An 18,423-nucleotide genomic window follows, 5' to 3' on the forward strand; every position below is an offset into this window, starting at 1 on the left:
AAAAAATGTTCAATAGGCTTTATTCACGAGTCGGCCATATTAAATTGAAAGCGAGGTAAAATCTTAATCTTCATGGCCTATTTAAGATATGGCCGACGCAATAGAGGGCGATATTTGGTTTGGGTAAATACAAAAGACTTTAACCAAATCAAACAGCGCCCTCCTATGGGTGTCTGCCATACCTCAAATAATAATCATTGTGGGTGCTTGTGCACGGAGCCCACACTCAGACTTTCAGAAATTGTTTGCTGGGATCTGAACGAACTCCCAATCTACATCTATATGACAACTATAAGCAAGTGTCAAGCATTACAAGCATGATAACTGCAAGCATTTCAACTGCGCATGTGCACATCAATGCAGTAAGACTTCGGCACTAGAGTGACATGTCAGCCGCCTTAGATGCTGCAGACGGTACAGGTTATTTCACGCCCGTTGACGTACGGGGGGCAATGGAGGGACCCACAGATCCCCTCTATGATGTACAACAGTGCTCCGTTATGGTCAGTGTGACTGCCAGAGACCACCTCCGGGGCTTGGTCCACGCACACGGCTTTGGATCGCTGCTCATGGGTGTGATGTCCAGACATAAAGAAGCCTCTGTACTCCTCCGTCCAGTTCTCAGGACAGCCGAGCTTGGCTGGGAAGAGGTGCTGGGTCCCGCGGTCCGTGAGACGGCACACGGCGCACGGGACGTCATGGTTGTGAAGGACCTCGGCGTTCTCGTGGGAGAAGGGATCGTAGCTGCTTACCTCGTACTCTGTTCCATACAGATACGACTGCGAGTTCCCCCCGTCTTTGTAAGATGCCGCCCAGTCAGGATCAGTGGGGAGGCAGATAAAATCCACGGAGCCGCCTTTGTGGGTGTAATGCGAACCGGTTGCGAAGCCTTCGTTGGGATTTAAAAATCATGTATATATCAACACAAAGGAACAGTTTACGAGATCGGGAACAAGGGAATCTCTAGAGGGAGTCAAGCGTCCGATAGTATTCAAGATTGTCCGCTCTGAACAGCCCCCCAATGTAGAGTGTGTCCATCCCTACCACAAAAAGAATAATTTACCAAACAATTCTCTTTTAAACAGTTCCATAATATCATTGCACGGCCTACCTGCGTACACCAGTTCCGTGCCTGTGTGATTGGGGCAAATAGTGCGCCCCCATCTGATGTAAGTCTCTCCCCCTGACACCCTTATGTTGTCACGGTGGTCGCTTGGCTCTAAAAAAAAAAAAAAAAAAAAAAAAAAGAAGAAGAAGAAGAAGAAAACTTATCATGTATAAAATTATTGTAGAAATAGGTTGAAATGTACCAAAATCAATGATGACCGAAGTCAACAGAATTGTTTACTTTGAATGAATTGCCTTTTCTGAGCGAGCCTGGAATTATAGGTCTACCAAATAACTCACATATTTCTCTGTTTTCTAAATTTAAGCGGCATTGTAACCTGCCGGAAGTCATATATCAGCAGATCCTAGTATGAACCATGAGGCGTCCTTCAGAGTGGGTTTCACTGTCTTGACAGGCCTCCAGGTCCAGACCAGTAAATATATTGCCGTAGACCTCAGTGGAATTATGCGCACTTCCCAAAATAAGTATTAAAAATACTCACAACTCTCCGATGCAAGACACGCATCAAATTATACAGCATATCCATCATCTTTAATTTTCTCTTACTTTTTTTTGGGGGGGGGGGTTGGGGTTGGAATTCAATGACTTTTGGGAATTAACTTTCCATCCAAAGATGATCACCCGTCCTGAAGCCCATCGCCATTTTGAAAATTTCATCCTAATTTCACAGAAATACAAGCTCACAGTCCTGTGTACGGCTGAATTCCACTCTTCTTTTTACAAACCCTCAAATTCATGGCTCACAAAATGTTCTCATACCGAATAATTTAAGGGCATGCAAATCGTGACTTGGCTGGCGTAGGCAATTTTGGACCGATTTACTGGTCTGCACCCGTCAGGGGCTTGCTCAGATTTTGCAGAAAAATTACGATTTACATAGACTCGTATAAACATGTGATCCCTACACCTGGGAGCCAGCCTGAAATCAAGGCTACTCACATTTCTCTGTTTATAATTGTCCCAGCTACAATAGTAAACATGCCAGAGGTCATCTATCAGCATAAACACATTGCTGAAGTAGGAAACAACTCTGATGAGATGTTTGGCTTGTGTTTTGGGGGTCCTTTTCACTTTCAGAATAAACCCACTTAACTACATTACGCGTTTTGAAAATCATCCAGGCAGGAGCAAGTTACAGGTGAGATTTAGATACTGGCTCAGAAAGGGTTGGAAAAATCAACATTTTAACCAAGATGTCAAACCAGGCGATGTACAAAGATGAAGAGTGTACTATGCTCTTTGCATTGCCCATAAAAACAAATAGGCCAAGTGGTAATATTATCCTGATCACTCATTTCGCAAGATCTGGTCACATTTTGATGGGAGGACTTGGAGGGACTTTATCCCAATCAAGCGCCTTTAAAAAGGTTGATCAGCAACCTCAACGCACAGTTTGATAATTAGAGTAGTGCATTCCCCAGTAAAAAAAAAGCAGCCTAATGATTGTATGAAACACCCATTTGAATGAAAAAAAGAAATGTTCGAGCTTTTCTCGCGTTCATCCGCAAAAAGATTTTTGTGTGAAACAAAAAATTGGCCCAGTTTAGGCCAAAGTTATGGAATGATGACTTCACGAAGTTCGAATTAGTTGCCCGCAGTCCAAAAACAATTCAGTTTTTGGAACTGGAAGGGTTCATACCTCTCTTTCACTATCAGGGATCAATTAACGGGACCGGGAACCAGTCTACTTGCATGTCGGCACCGTTCGTGTGCAAAAACAACCCACAAGGCAACTTGTTTTTGGAATGTCGCAGTCGCCTTAAATAGTAAACAAGTGCGAGTGCACGATAAGCTATGGCCGCCTTACAATGCACAAGCCCGAGCCACCGCGACGTCCCACGCGAAAATCACGTCCTGAATATTGACCAAAATAAGCCCTGTAATAAGTTTCCCATAAAAATAGCGCGCTGTATACCACGTGACTATATTAAACATTACTGCGCATTATCTTGCCTCCATTTTCAAAGTTTGCATAAGCAACTTTACGAATTGTTACAAACAATTTTTGTTAAAGGGAATATACATCATTTGCTTTTGCTGTAATTTTCAGAAATGAATGGAATTGGGGGGTTGGAAATATATAGCAAATATACTTACACTGACTTTTTTTGAGGTTTTGGGTTCGAAAATGCTATAAAAACCAAGAAAAACGATCATTTTCCTGCAGTCTGGTTCCCTGACTCCATTTAAAAAGAAACGGAGCAGTTTACATATATTGGGGAATTGTAAGGTCAGGGAACCAGTCTAGCTGGCTCGACCCGTTCATAGGTGTGTAATCGATTGCAAACAAGTGCGATGGTCAACTGGGGCCAGTATTTGAAAAAAAGCCAGTTTTTTTCCAACGCTGATCGGCCGATCAGCGTTGGAAATTGATACAAAAATACCGCTTTTCTTGAAAATGACAGTATACCAGGTGCCATGGTATACCAGTCCAGCAAGGTATTTCAAAATGATTTGGTAGTTTTATTTTTTGATGTTTGCAAATGTTGTATTTTCCCTGTAAATATTTCATTTCATTTTTTTTTAAATTAAAACTTGGTAGTTATATTTTATGGGAAACGTAGGGGGCTCGTTTTTGGTCAATTTTCCGGGGAAAGACGCATGCGAAAAAAATAGACGGGCATGCGCATCGATGGAGTCAAAGCCCGTTTTCCGATAACTATCGTCAAAAGTGCACTTTTACTGACGACGGCATGGCATTTGGTCAATTTTTTGTCAAAATGTTTTTTGGTCAATTTTCGGGGACCAACAGACCAACCGACCAACCGACCACCAAGTGACATGTAGAAGCTCCTGCCAGAGCTTTCGTAAAAATAAAGCGAACAATATTTTTTTGTCAGGAAAAACCTCAGTGCGTAATAAAGGGCCTGGAGAGTGCACCTTTAAATCGTACATCTTGTTTATCTCTCACATTTTTTGGATGTAATATATATAAGGCGAAACGAACCCGTGTCCTCTGAGTCTCCCTTTGGCCCTCTGGGTCCGGCTTTGCCAGGAGGTCCTCGAATTCCAGCAGCACCTGGTAAGCCCTGCCGAATAAAAATATGCTGGTTTAATAAAGCAAGCCTCAGTTTCATAGGTATATGAGTAGAGTATGGATTAGCGTAGCGAGAGTCGAGCCCATGTTAGTTTTTCAGATGTTGGACAAAACGAAGCAATGGTGCAACCAAGTGGGGAGGGGGGGGGGCACGGGGGACGGGCCACCTGCTGGAGTACTGAGCCCCCACTGTGCCTCGACGTTCAAAATTCGGTGAAGAGAAAGAATAGCTTTGTGTTGTAAATTGTCTTGCTGACGGGAGAATTGTGTGTCCGTCGGCAAATGTGCCAGGATGAAGAGCGCCACCTACTGGCCGAAAGTGCCCATGATCGTCCGCTTAGAACAACGCCCCCTATAGGAATAAGGATGTCGGGTGACTAGGAAGATATGATTTCGACTCCAACCCAAATTGAGTTGGATTGTGAAGACTCTGGTTTAGATTGAGGGATTCACCCTTGGTCTCGGAGGATCCAGACTCGGGTATGAACTCCGAGGACTTTAAGAGGACTAGGACCGAGGATAGACATTTGAACTCAACTCGGAAACAATGTGACTCAAAATTGTTCAGTTGAAGGAGCGATTCAAAATGCAGTGTGCAACCAAGAGATATAGCGCAAATGGCATTTTGTGGAAGAGTTGAACTCCGCGAGCAAAACTGTATTTTGCACAAGGACCGGCGGTATTTCTGGTCTTTGACTATAGCGTATAAAGGAGTTTATTTATGAGGCTTCTAACAGTACTTGTGTGCGCTTGGTAATAAAAACAAACAGTGAAGGATTTTGTATAGACAGGATGACTGTCAACAATGTCGTTAAAAGTGGTATCTTTGGGAAAAAATATCGGTTTATGGTGCAGCGTGTCGAAATCGTCCGTATATATTACAGCTACAAATCTGCCAAGTTTGGTGCTTTGGAAAACTTTGTGGCGACTTCTTTGACAACTTGATCATCTGAGGAATGTCTGATTGGGATTCGTACCGGTTCACCTTTGACCCCTTGTGGGCCCGGCTGGCCTGCTGGGCCCTGAATTCCATCTCGTCCATCACGTCCGTCCCTACCGTCACGACAGCCTCCATACCCAAAAGGCCCTTGATTTTGTGAAGAAAAAAACATACGATTAAACAAAAACTAGCACGGAAGAACTCTCAGGAGAGAACGTAGCATCCGTTTCAACAGCAGCAATGAAAAAAAAAGTAATGCACAAATCAAATAACGATAATAATTTAAGGTGTAAATCGCGAAGTTAACGGATCAGGCCTGGAGTTATGATCTTTGAGCAGACTTTTTCTTTCCAGATTTCAGAAAGAATTTTACTTTCAAAGATCGGGTCATCAGAACGTTCCCCCTCTGTGATTTGAATATTTCAGGTCAAACTTGTCAGGATTTTGGAGTAACTTCTGAAATAAAAATATGGTTTGTTTTCTTTTTCGAAAGGTACAAAATTCTTTACCAATGTCCCGTCGAAATGGAAACGTCAGATTTTGGTCGGAGTTGTGGCTAACTGGCATTTGGTCCCTTCGAATTCGCAGCTGGGCATTCGTCGAAGTCGGGCCATTATTTTCTTGTGGCATGGCCTTCTCGACTAATGACAGACGCTCTTCGTTGCTCGCTATTCGTTGCTGATAAAAACAGACACAGGATGTGTTGGAAATCGAAAATAAAATGGTCAGCAGAGAGAATCTAGTGTGACGTTCTCCAAGTTGGAGATAGTTTCATTCAGTGATTATTAAGTTGCTCTATAAACTTCTAATGGTTGATCCTTCTTGTGCTGAAGTTGCAATTGGCTGTTGAACAACCTACGTACGTGATGGACGCAATTTGCCTGTAACGGCTAATTTTAAGGAATAAACGGAAAATATTTGTTTGTAATTCTTTATTTATATACATGCAACATGATACGCTAATGCGTAATCAATTTGTATAATAATAACTTCCCCTTCAATTTCAAATATGCAGTTCCCTGAGTGCCGACATTTAGCAGCACAGGAATTACATGAATTATTTGAACTCACTCATCAATGACGTAGGGGCTGTAGAGCTGCAAAACTAGCCTTTATAACATGCAAACTCACTGACAGTTTCAAGTCGATAAATTGAACTAACGTATCCTTGTCAGATTAGTATTCATTACTTTAATACCCTGTATAATTGCAATACTTACGCAGCCTAAACCTTACTTGTCTAAGCTCAGTCATTATAAAATGAATCCCATTTCATTCATTTCATTTCATTTCTTCGCTATTTTGATAAACATGTCAAAATTAAAACAAAACATCCAGGTTGACAAATGACTCACCTTTACTGACTGTAGCTCCGTGTGGAAGTAGAACACAGTCAGGCCAACCAGGACCGATGTGATGCACAGGTTCAGCAGTGTCCCTGCCACAAACCAACGCCAAAACACAGCATTCTTGTTGGACTGTTTGCTTTGGTCGAACATTTCCATTCCAATATCTGAAGACTTGTTCATTGGTGCCATTGCAGCGATGGTTGAGGTGTACACTCGGCTCTCAAATGAGACGTGTCTGGTAAAATTTGACGGTGTCACTTTTAATAGACCGATCGGTTAAGTCCCGCCCATTGCAAGTGCAAGTGGGCATCGACACAAACACACTGCACGTTCCAGCCGCGTTGACGCGTGCGTCATACGCAACTGCACGCATGTCGGGGCATTAATCACCATTGTGATTGGTCAAAACATCATGGGGCGGGGCTTAATGGAAGGTTTTAAGCGCCAAAATGTTTCTCTGCGTTGGTCTTTGCTATTCTCATTTAAGAAACAATATTTACCTCGTTGGCATGGTGAAGACCATTTAAGCGTAAACAACGATAAACCCAAGCCAGCCTTGGCACCCAAAGGCCATACATTAAAGGTCCAGCCCATCATTGGCAGCTATCTAAACAGAACTGACGTAATTATTGTTGAAAAGCACACTTGGTTTAAAGATAGTAATGCTACTAAACTCCCTGTGAAATTATTCTTTCTAGCGAGCTGTCATTTTGAGGAAATCAATGAAAGAATGTCTGTTACAACTGATAATGTAGTAACCAACGGATAACGTATCACCAACCGATAATGTATCACAAATTGATCGATAGTGTATCACTAACCGATAATGTAGCAAAAACTGACTGATAGTGTAGTAAAATTTGTATCCGATAATGTATCACGTGTCGACGGATAATGTAACTACAAAATAACTGTATCCAATAATGTATCACCACGGAACGGATACTGTATCAACCGATAAAGTATCAAAAATCAACCGATAATGTATCAGTATGGGGAAAAGGTGGTGGAAATATTGCAAATTAATTAAAGTCTAATAAGTGCCTTTACTATGATAAGTCCCCACTCGAGAAAGTTTATCATTAAGAATATTTTTGGTTGAATTTGGGAGGGAGTTGCTCTGGTTTGGAGACGCTCTACTTCCAAGTGGGCCTACAATCCTGGCCAAATCTCGCTGGGCCCCCAACCCCCGGCCCCCGTTCAATGTTGTCTCTCATTGCGCGGTGTAGCTCCATCAGCTGGAGAGAACAACATTGACCGGGGGAGCGGGGGAATGGGTGACCGTGGCAGGCTCAGGAAGTGTTCCAACCAATTTGGCCGGGATTGTAGGCTATAGTGGCGTATCCAGCTTTTGATGTCGGGGGGGGGGGGGGGGGGGGGGGGGGGGAACCGCACTCGCACATCCGCGCCGAAATGTGGACAAGGGGGGGGGGGGGGGGCTCGAGACCACATGACACTGGGGGCGCTGTTCATGATACAAATGTATCAGCACATTTCAAGCTTTTTGTACCCTTTCTCCCTTTCACAGTACTATTTAATACATTTCGGCGGTTGGAAAGTTTGAAAATACCTCAAAATCTTTCTTTTTTTTCTCTAAATACGAAATAATGGGGGGGGGGGGGGTGATCCAATAGCCTAGAGCCCCCTCCCCGGTCAAAAAGTGGGGCGGGATATATAGGACATAAAACAAACATTTGTGTACACCTTTTCCCCATACTGATACATTATAGGTTGATTTTTGATACTTTATCGGTTGATACAGTATCCGTTCCGTGGTGATACATTATCGGATACAGTTATTTTGTAGTTACATTATCCGACGACACGTGATGCATTATCGGATACAAATTTTACTACACTATTCAGTCAATTTTTGCTACATTATCGGTTAGTGATACAATATCAGTCAATTTGTGATACATTATCGGTTGGTGATACGTTTTCCGTTGGTTACTACATTATCAGTTGTAACAATGTCTTTCCAACGATGCGTCTAAAGACGCACCGTTGGGAATTTCCGTTAGTAGTTCGTTTTTTTTAATTTGGCGAAGCGCGCGCAAGCGTTAACTCGACGCCAACGTGCGCGCCGTTGCTATTATTCGTCGGTTCAGTACGTGCGCGACATCGCGTAGCTGCATTCGGCTCAGTGAGAACTGTGAGAACGTGTCTCGGATGCTAAATTCAGGCCCAATTCAAAGCATAACTCAGCACTTTTTGATTTGAAATCGAGATCGAGGAATATACAGCATTCACTGAGTTGAAACTTCATCAGGTTAGTTGTTCAGCACCCTTTTGAGCACTTTTGTTGCTGCAAACGAACATATTGCACAAGTTACAAATGATGGACGCTACCTTTAAATAGTCACTGTGACATTGTTTTACAAAGGAACTTTGTTATATGGAGTATGCTGGCAAATTTAACGTACATAAACTGCGGTCACAACTTCCCTCATCTGCAAGGACTATAGGTCTGCTCCATAAAGCGTGTCCTTCACATTTAGGTTGGATTATGCTATATTTTGACATCGGAAGATTCGCAATGATCGTAAACGGGGATGGGGGGGGGGGGGGGACACAGCCCCTGCTTGAAGGCCTCTTAGCTTTGTATCGTTCAAATACGACCAAATTCCCATTGAGGGTCCTCTTCAGAATAGGAAAGAGCCCCGTCCCGTGCCCACTGCAGGCTTCTCCTTCAGTACGTATGCGCAAACACTTTGAAGACTGGGGGCACAATGTCGGGTGTGCAACTTATGGATGTGCAGAGGGTAACAAAACTAGTGGATTGATTGCAGTAAATTGTTTTTGAATAATCAGGCCTAAGTATAGGATACAGGTAAGGTGCGTACGTAGCGTTCCAAAATACGCATTCCTGCCGCACGAGAACAATTTCTGTTACTGTCCCACTCCATCATCACTCATTATAACATGGCAAAAAGAATACCTTTTTTTGGTATGAATTCCATATGTTATCGTCTCAGACTACACCGGGCCTATACCTAAATTAACTATTGGCTACAAACTTGCGAGTGGCCATGGGTGGTGGTATCTTTCCCCAATTATTTCGATGTTAATTTTACCAACGGAGTACACCAATTAGGTACCTTTGCATGATGAATGAGTTGTGAGTTTCTGGCACGATCGTCAGAGAACTCCCTTACCGCGTTCACAGATATACAGGGTTTTGCATAATTAGTCATATTTATGCAGGAATAAAGGTAAAGGATTAGGGAGACAGTTATGTGTCTCCCTAAAAGCCGGTGTCTCCCTATTATCGAAAAAATAACGATAATGTGTCTCCCTAATGGTAATATAATAATAATAATTACCGATTATTGGGCATTAGGGAAACATTCCCATAGACTTGTGCACACATTTTTTTCCAACTTTAATGACCCCTAACCCCAATTTTACCTTATCCTACCCACCTGCACAAATGTCGGTATTTTTTACTAATTGAACCACGAGCAATCGATCTAGCCTATTTGTATGGTGTACTATAAACACGGCGAACCTCTCCACAAACACGACGGACCTCCTCACAAACACGACGGACCTCCTCACAGGCACGACGGAGCTCCCCACACGCACGACGCACTGCTTACAAACACGACGGAGCGCTCCACACGCACGACTATAACAGATAAGTGTCCTTTATAGAACACCATATATTTGCGACACTAAAGGAGGGGATGAGGAATCAGAGAGACATTGAAGAAATGTTTCCCTAATGGACCGATCCAGTAAGCACCGCTCCATGGTGTTCTGACCAATCACAGCCGTGATTTATGTCCGACGTGCGTGAAAAAAAGTCCGACATGCGTGCACGCGCGTATGATGCGCGCGGCAGGAAAATGTAGCGTGGCATTAGAGAGGAGCACGTGTTAATTTGCCCAGCGCGTATGGGCGGGGTTTACTGGATCGGTCCACTCGACATGTCTCTCATAGGTATAACTTACGACGCTAAAGTGTCTCCCAAAGGGTATACTTGTTATTATAAGCATAATGGCAAATCATAATCAGCCAGAAATGACGCTCATGGCGCAATACAATCAGAACAATTCAAAACTATCAAAACAATTAAATACAGCCAAACCAAAATATTGCGGCTATAATTCTGGAACAAGTAAGTCTTCAGGGCAACAGGCAAAGCCATTTACATGTATATTTCTGTATCCTGTTAACTACGACACAATTTAAAATTCATACTTTCCCTCCTTTCTAGGAATGCCAACGTTTTCCCCCTGTTGGTATGTTATTTTTCTCCTTTTTTAGTTACCTGGTAAGTATATATGTAGCTATTAAAGCCAGAAATAAAATTCAAAGACGGTTTGTATTTCCAAGACAGCTGGGGAAATTGTCAGGTTTTTCCACATGTGGCTATATGGCCCAGGATACAGAGGCAGTCAAGTATCTGCATCAGTACATATATCAGTTGCGCTACACCTGATGTTGATGATGTGTCATTCCTAATAGTGTGATGTTGAGGTTAATGGCATTGTTGTTACGTTGATTTTCAGTTGTCGTTAGCATCGTTTTTTTGATAACCACAAACGATGTTATTTCTCTTTAAATGTTTAAGCCAGGTCTAAAGACCGTGTAACAGACACGATCTCCTCTTTTAACAAAGACAAAATGAAACTTGGAACAATACACATCCTCCCCATGCTGATGACAAAACGTTTATTTCCAACATCAAATCATTGTGTTCACGACGTTTTGATGCTGTTGAGATCAACAAAAGGTCAAGTAACCTCATTTCTCTTATAATTACTGACAGAGACAACACAATTTTATGTATATAATGTAATGCGATAAACTATATAGTCCCTTAGATGCCTTAATATAAATGTAAAGGTCAGCGATACAAAACAATCTTCAAGTAAAGCTATACATTGTTAAGATTTGAATGCAAAGCAAAGTAGATTAGTCAGGATTGACGTTTCTGGCACGATGTAAAGATCACCTTTGATGGAATAACTGAGGTTCGGCGTATTATGGACTCCGTGCATGAACACTAGATGGCGCTTTTTCTATACCACGAGAACTTCATATGGAGGGACACATTGGCGATTCGTTCCAGAATCCCTTTTATTGATCCTTCCAAAATTTTTGTTTGAAATATGCCCGACTTGACAGGAGGGCGTTATTTGGTTTGGGCAATATAGAAGAGTTTAACCAAATCAAACAGCGCCCTCCTATTGTGCCTGTCATATACCAAAATTACGCTATAATAATCGTTGTGGGGTGCTTGTGCACGGAGCCCATACTCGGGCTTTTAGACTTTGTTTGCTGGGGTTTGAACGAACTCCCAATCTATATCTGTATGATAAGTGATAAGCACGGCAAGCATGAACCTGCAAGCATTACAAATGCGCATGTGCACATCAATGCAGTAAGAGACAAACAGCAAATAATGTTACTCTAGACCATGAGGTCCACTTCCGGTCATCATTTCCCAGACGGCGGCACAAATGTACCCCATTGGGTAGAGTGACATGTTAGCCGCCTTAGATGCTGCAGACGGTACAGGTTATTTCACGCCCGTTGACGTACGGAGGGCAATGGAGGGACCCACAGACCCCCTCTATGATGTACAACAGTGCTCCTTTTTGGTCAGCTTGACTGCCAGAGACCACCTCCGGGGCCTCGTCTACGCACACGGCTTTGGATCGCTGCTCATGGTCGGCATATCCGGACATGAGGAAGCCTCTGTACTCCTCCCTCCAGTTCTCAGGACAACCGAGCTTGGCCGGGAACAGGTGCTTGGTCCCGCGGTTCACGAGGCGGCACACGGCGCACGGGACGTCATGGTCTTGAAGGACCTCGGCGTTCTCGTGGGAGAACGGATCGTAGCTTACCCTGTATTCCGTTCCGTACAGATACGACCCCGTGTTCCACCCGTCGTTGTAAGATGCCGCCCAGTCAGGATCAGTGGGAAGGCAGATAAAATCTACAGAGCCGCCTTTGTGCGAGAAATACGAACCGGTTGCGAAGCCTTCAATGAGATTTAAAATATACGAAGGAAACGTTTAAGAGAACGGCAATGAATGGCGAGGCTAGAGTGTGCGGGCGTGGTGAAAGTGTCATCCCTCCCCAAACATTAATCATTTAAAGTGCGGCCGAAATCTTCTTCCTGTCCATAACATTGGGGGTCAGAAAATATTCTATAATAAATAGGGCTACCCAAATCATGCACCACGAACAGTGCCCTTAATAAGCAGTTTGTATCCACCCCTAAACAGAAAATATTTGCTGAGCAGTATTCTCTTTCAATAGCTCTTTGCTCTTCGTTAGTATCTTTGCCAGGCCGCGTAATTTTTATTCCAGGAGGGTTAGGGGCAATGTCATGAATAATTCATATTTATCCATGAGAACGGACAATGACATCAACAGCATTGTTGTTAGTTACTCAACTAGTTACAATACATTAAAGCATTTTAAAGAACGGTTGTCGTCGAGCTATCACACAGTAGCCTAGTGGATAGCGAGATGAGCTTATGGATACAAAGATCCCTGGTTCGAATCCACGTCGTCGCTGCTCATTTTCATCAGCTATTTTTCTTCTCCAAATTTATCACTGAGATAATTTTAATTTAAGGGGAAAATAGAACGAGAACCTAAGTCTTGCAATGATTCAAAGGAAAAACTGAATTATTCATGACATTGCCCCTAACCCTCCTAGGAAAAAAAATTACGCTGCCAGGCCTACCTGCATACACCAGTTCTGTGCTTGTGTGATTGGGGCAAATAGTGCGCCCCCATCGGACGTAAGTCTCTCCGCCTGACGCCTTTCTGTTATCACGGTGGTCGCGTGGCTCTAGAAAGAGTTATCAGGCATTGTAGAAATGGGTTGAGATTTACCAAAATCATTATGTGATCCAAGTCAACACGCTTATCCCGAATCATTGGCGTAGCCAGCGGAGGGGGGGGGGGGGAGGAGGCACGTGGGGAGAGGAGGGCCACATGAGGCCTCGAGCACGCCTCCCCTCCCAGTTAGTCACGCCTATATTTTGTAAAGACTGCCCTTTTCCATTCAAATGCCTTTTTTCACCAGCGCTACCCCCCCCCCCTAAAAAAAATATTTATAAAGAGTGTCCTTCTTTTGTTAACAAGTGCCGGTTTTTTTCTGAACAAGTGCCCTTTTTAAGAAACAGTCGTGCCCTTTTTGGTGCCACCGGCCGTACCGTGGGCCTTTTTATTTAAATTTCGCGCATGTCTCGCCCCTTAAAATCACCATTATATTGTCCGTTGCAGTGCATAACCGTGGGCTTTGAACAGCGCCCCCATCGACAGATGTTACAGCACCTAATTGATCATTCGAGTATACTGTAATGCATTCCCCATTTTAGACTTATAGCAGAGCTCCGAAAATCCTTGTACATGTACTTTCTTGAGCATATTCTCTATTTATCATTTTTCGAGAGTTGGCGGTGGACATTTGCCCATTGCACTCCAATTAACACCCCTGCGGACGCCCATGTTGTTTATGTGCATTAAATTGACAGCAAAATGACTTCCTGCCTCGTCTTCTTCCTTCCCCTTTTTTCTCCGTTTTTTGGTTTTACGGGGTGGGGGGGGGGGGGGGAGAGGTGTAGGGGGGGTAGGGGTGGGAGCGCCCCCTTGCCTCCCCCTTGCGTCGAGTCTAATAGTTATCAGTGTTGTTCGACCAAATCTCACATTCACGAAAATAGCTTTTTGTGTTAACAGACATCGGCAAAAAACAATATCGGCCCACATTTTAATTTAATAATACTTCACAAAGTTCGAATTATTTGCAGCCCAACGATTATTCAGATCTTGCAGGGTTCCTGCCTCTCTATCAGGATCGATAATGAAGAGAGCGGGAACCAGAATAATATTTGTTCGTCGGAGCCGCTGGTGTAAAAAAAAATAATAATTTAGTGTGCATTAGGGTTTTTGGTCAGAAAAAACAGGTTTTTTTTTTTTTAAAGATCCCGGAGAGCGCATCTTAATCTTACTCTCTTTTTTTTGGATCTCTTATTTTGAATTGAATGTAATAATTATAAACAAAGGCGAACGAACCCGTGTCCTCGGAGTCTCCATTCAGCCCTCTGGGTCCTCGAATTCCAGCAGCACCTGGTAAGCCCTGCCGAATAAATACATGCTGGTTTAATCAAGCAAGCCTCAGTTTCATAGGGATTTAAGGGTCAGCATTGCGAGAGTCAAGGCCATGTGAGTATTTGAGATATGGTGGACACACAGGGAAGCAGTGGTGCAACTAATAAGTAAGTATAAGGGCGGCACGAGTGACGGCCGCCTTCTGGAGTACTGAGCCCCCATTGTGCTTCCCTGTTCATGATTCGAAAGGGCAACAATTGTTTCGTATTTTTATTGGTCTTGCTGTCGGCAAAATCGTGTGTTCGTAATTGGCAAATGTGCAGGGATGAAGAGCGCCACCTACTGGCCGATAATGCCCATGATGGTCCGCTGGGAGCAGCCCCCCCCCCCCCCCCCCCCCCAATAGAAAGATGGTGTCCTCCGCGCTTTTCGGTTTACGGAGGCCGGGTGACTAGGAGGGAAAATGACTTTGAGACTTATACATGAACTGAGAAGTTTTCGACTCGAAACCAAATTTATTGGACTGGACTTAATCAGTGGATTTTGAAGACTCGATCTGATTTACATTGGGTGGATGTAACTCATTTTTATTGTTTGAAGGAGCGATAACTGCATAAACGGCGTTTGTTGGAAGCATCCGCGAGTATAACTGTAATTTGCACAAGGACTCGGAGGTATTTGCTGGTGTTTGAGTGCTAGTCTACTGTCTAGCAAATGATTTTATTTGTAATCTTCTGAAAGTACCTATGTGCGCTTGGTAATGAAAATAAACTGTGAACAATTTTATATTAGCAATATGTCAGCAATGACGTTAAAAGTGGTATTTATCTTCGGGACAAACGGTTTTGGTGCTGCGTATTGTAAATCGTCCGTATTGCACGGAGCGACACACCTGCCAAGTATGGAACTTTGGAAAACTTTATGGCGACTTCTTTGGCAAATGGATAATGTCTGAGGAATGTCTGATTGGGATTCTTACCGGTTCACCTTTGACTCCTTGTGGGCCCGGCTGGCCTGCTGGGCCCTGAATTCCATCTCGTCCATCACGTCCGTCCCTACCGTCACGACAGCCTCCATATCCAAAAGGCCCTTGATTTTGTGAAGAAAAAAACCATACGATAATAATTTAGGGTGTGAATCGCGAAGTTAACGGATTAGGCCTGGAGTTATGATCTTTGAGCAGACTTTTTCTCCAGATTTCAGAATTAGAAGGATTCTACTTTTAAAGATCAAGTCGAGAGAACTTTCCCTCTCTGTGATTTGAATATTTCAGGTCAAACTTGTCAGTATTTTGAAGTAACTTCTGAAATAGAAAATATGGTTTATTTTCTTTTTCGAAAGGTACAACATTTTTTTTACCCCTGATGACCCGTCGAAATGGAAACGTCAGATTTTGGTCGGCGTTGTGGCTAACTGGCATTTGGTCCCTTCGAATTCGCAGTTGGGCATTCTTCGAAGTTGGGCCATTATTTTCTTGCGGCAAGGCCTTCTCGACGAATGACAAACGCTCTTCGTTGATCGCTATTCGTTGCTGAAAAAGAAAACAGACACAGGATGTGTTGAAATATCGAAAATAAAATGGTCAGCAGAGAGAATCTAATGTGGCGTTAACGTTCTCCTTGGAGATATTTCATTCAGTGACTTTTAAGTTGCTCTATAAACTTCCAGTCGTTGATTAAATTCTTCTTTTGCTGAAGTTGCAATTGGCTGATGAACAACCTACGTACGTCACGGACACAATTTGGCCTGCAAAGGCTAGTGTCAAGGAATAAACGGAAAATAATTATTGTTTGGTATTTTTTATTTATATAAATGCACCATGATACGCTAATGCGTTTCAAAATGTATATTATAACTTCCCCTTCATTATACAGTTCACCAAGTGCCAACATTTGTATCTCAAATATTACATTAATCATTGGAACTCACTCATATATGACATGAGGGTTGTACAGCTGAAGAACCAGCCTTTATAACATGCAAACTCACTAACAGGTTCAAGTCAATAAATTTAACATGGATCCAGTGTTGACAGATTAGTATTTAGTAGTTTGATCATTATTATATATACCCTATAATAAAATCGGAAGATTTACGCACCAGGTTTAAACTTGTCCGAACTCAGTCATTATCAAATTTATTTCATTTCATTTATTTCATTTCATTTCTTCGGTTCATTTCAGACACATTAAATTACAACAAAACGCACTCACCCTTACTGACTGTAGCTCCGTGTGGACGTAGAACACAGTCAGGCCAACAAGAACCGATGTGATGCACAGGTTCAGCAGTGTCCCTGCCACAAACCAACGCCAAAACACAGCATTCTTGTTAGACTGTTTGCTTTGGTCGAACATTTCCATTCCAATATCTGAAGACAATTGTTCATTGGTGCCATTACGGCGATGGTTATAAAGTGAACACTCGACTCTCAAGTGAGATGTGTCTGGTTAAATTCCGCTCACCCACTGTTAATAGACCGATACATTATAATCCCCGCCCATTGCGCCTCTCCCATGCAACACTGAATGTTCCAGCCGCGCACGTCGTACGCACGTGCACGCACGTCGGACATTGTGATTGGTCAAAACATTATAACGATTTATATTGGCGCCCAGATGTTTTTTCGCCAATTGTCCCTAATCGTCGCAACAAAGGAACAATATTTACCGGGTTCGCATGGTGAATGTCATTTTTACAGTAAACAACGATAAATCATGGTTACCTTTGCCCCAAAGATCATGCATTTCACCTTCCGAGGACCTGGGGAATATGCACATTTCAACTGAGTTTCAACTTATCGCTATTGCCTGGGTACACGAAGCTAATTCTCCCATCTGCAATGACTATATAATGCCTTACCGTAAAGCTCATCCAACTTAAATATAGGTTTTCTTGCACATTTTAAAACTTTGTTCATTCAAATTCATAAACGGTTAACTTCAATTTCGTCTCGAAAAGACTGGAACGCGCAAATGCTACAATGAGTTTGAATCCGTCTTTTGATCAATCGATTTCAAGAAATTTTCGAGACAAAAATTAATTCGCACGCTGGTATACCATGCACAGGCGTATATGGCACGGTGAATGGCAAGAGAAGAACTTGGAGGTTTAAAAACCAATCCAAAGGACAAGAAGAATAACTAAATTGACTGTTTCCGAAAGATGTGGAAATATGAATGCACTGATTTTGCTTTTCATATTAAAAAAGTACATAATTATGGGCCTACTTATTTCTTGAAGTTAACCGTGACACACACACACAACGTGCACACACAAACAGACACGGCTTGAAATACGTATGCCTATGTCACAAGATGTCCACTGCGTCCGATGTAAACAACCGTCTTTTGTCGGCTTTTCTCGGGAACGGTAAGACATTAGGTTAGTTTCCTTTCAACGAGACCCTTGAAATACGATACATAAACAATCCAAAAACATGATTTTTTTCCGGGAATTTCAAGCCGGAATTCCCCCTTTAATTGTGATGTTAGACCACATTGAGTCATGCTACTACATGTAGCAAGGCGCGTACGTACATATGTGTAGCATTTCAAGATACGCCATCTGCGCCGTACGAGAACACCCGGCCATATGATATCGACTCAAAATACACCAGGCCTATACTTAACATTTTTTTTTAAACCTAACTGCTAAATGGCCTCTCTTGGTTGTCTACAAACTTACAAGTGGCCATGCCATTGCGGGGTATCTTTTTCCCAATATATATTATGATGTAATTTTCCCAATTATTTAGATGTGATTTCCCCTATTATTTAGATGTGATTTTACCAATTATTTTCATGTAATTTTGCCAAACGTAACATACCAACTATAGGTAGCTTTGCATGAACAATGAACTCTATAAACCTTATTCACGAGGCAGCCA

The 18,423-nt window shown here is 42.8% G+C and overlaps 2 protein-coding genes across 2 annotated transcripts; both read right to left on the bottom strand.

Annotated features, from left to right (window-relative positions):
* Window positions 1-382: 382 nt before the first annotated feature.
* Window positions 383-6,755, bottom strand: LOC119741845 (short-chain collagen C4-like). Its single transcript, XM_038217752.1, has 6 exons — window positions 6,462-6,755; window positions 5,616-5,784; window positions 5,144-5,253; window positions 4,077-4,158; window positions 1,112-1,219; window positions 383-889 (listed from the first exon to the last, which is right to left on the bottom strand). Exons 1-6 carry the CDS (start codon window positions 6,642-6,644, stop codon window positions 399-401), a joined length of 1,143 nt encoding a protein of 380 aa, XP_038073680.1. The 5' UTR covers window positions 6,645-6,755; the 3' UTR covers window positions 383-398.
* A 4,365-nt stretch (window positions 6,756-11,120) lies between these two features.
* Window positions 11,121-16,989, bottom strand: LOC119741266 (short-chain collagen C4-like). The gene is made up of 6 exons (XM_038217018.1): window positions 16,748-16,989; window positions 15,894-16,065; window positions 15,514-15,623; window positions 14,499-14,562; window positions 13,165-13,272; window positions 11,121-12,450 (listed from the first exon to the last, which is right to left on the bottom strand). The coding sequence occupies exons 1-6, from the start codon at window positions 16,895-16,897 to the stop codon at window positions 11,963-11,965; spliced, it is 1,092 nt and encodes a 363-aa protein (XP_038072946.1). The 5' UTR covers window positions 16,898-16,989; the 3' UTR covers window positions 11,121-11,962.
* Between the last annotated feature and the right edge of the window lie 1,434 nt (window positions 16,990-18,423).

The sequence above is a fragment of the Patiria miniata genome, unplaced genomic scaffold, assembly GCF_015706575.1.
Source record: "Patiria miniata isolate m_02_andy unplaced genomic scaffold, ASM1570657v1 HiC_scaffold_5, whole genome shotgun sequence".
In the NCBI taxonomy this organism is placed as follows: domain Eukaryota; kingdom Metazoa; phylum Echinodermata; class Asteroidea; order Valvatida; family Asterinidae; genus Patiria; species Patiria miniata.

What these genes read in the sequence shown, in the direction of transcription:
- LOC119741845 (XM_038217752.1), bottom strand. Translation starts at nt 6,644, where the DNA reads ATGGCACCAATGAACAAGTCTTCAGATATTGGAATGGAAATGTTCGAC. An exon ending in AAGGGGTCAAAGGTGAACCG is followed by an intron (nt 4,159 to 5,143) that starts GTACGAATCCCA and finishes TTTATTCGGCAG; the next exon opens with GGCTTACCAGGTGCTGCTGG. An exon ending in CACGGAACTGGTGTACGCAG is followed by an intron (nt 890 to 1,111) that starts GTAGGCCGTGCA and finishes ATCCCAACGAAG; the next exon opens with GCTTCGCAACCGGTTCGCAT.
- LOC119741266 (XM_038217018.1), bottom strand. Translation starts at nt 16,897, where the DNA reads ATGGAAATGTTCGACCAAAGCAAACAGTCTAACAAGAATGCTGTGTTT. An exon ending in CGGAGCTACAGTCAGTAAGG is followed by an intron (nt 16,066 to 16,747) that starts GTGAGTGCGTTT and finishes TTTCTTTTTCAG; the next exon opens with CAACGAATAGCGATCAACGA. An exon ending in AAGGAGTCAAAGGTGAACCG is followed by an intron (nt 14,563 to 15,513) that starts GTAAGAATCCCA and finishes TTTATTCGGCAG; the next exon opens with GGCTTACCAGGTGCTGCTGG.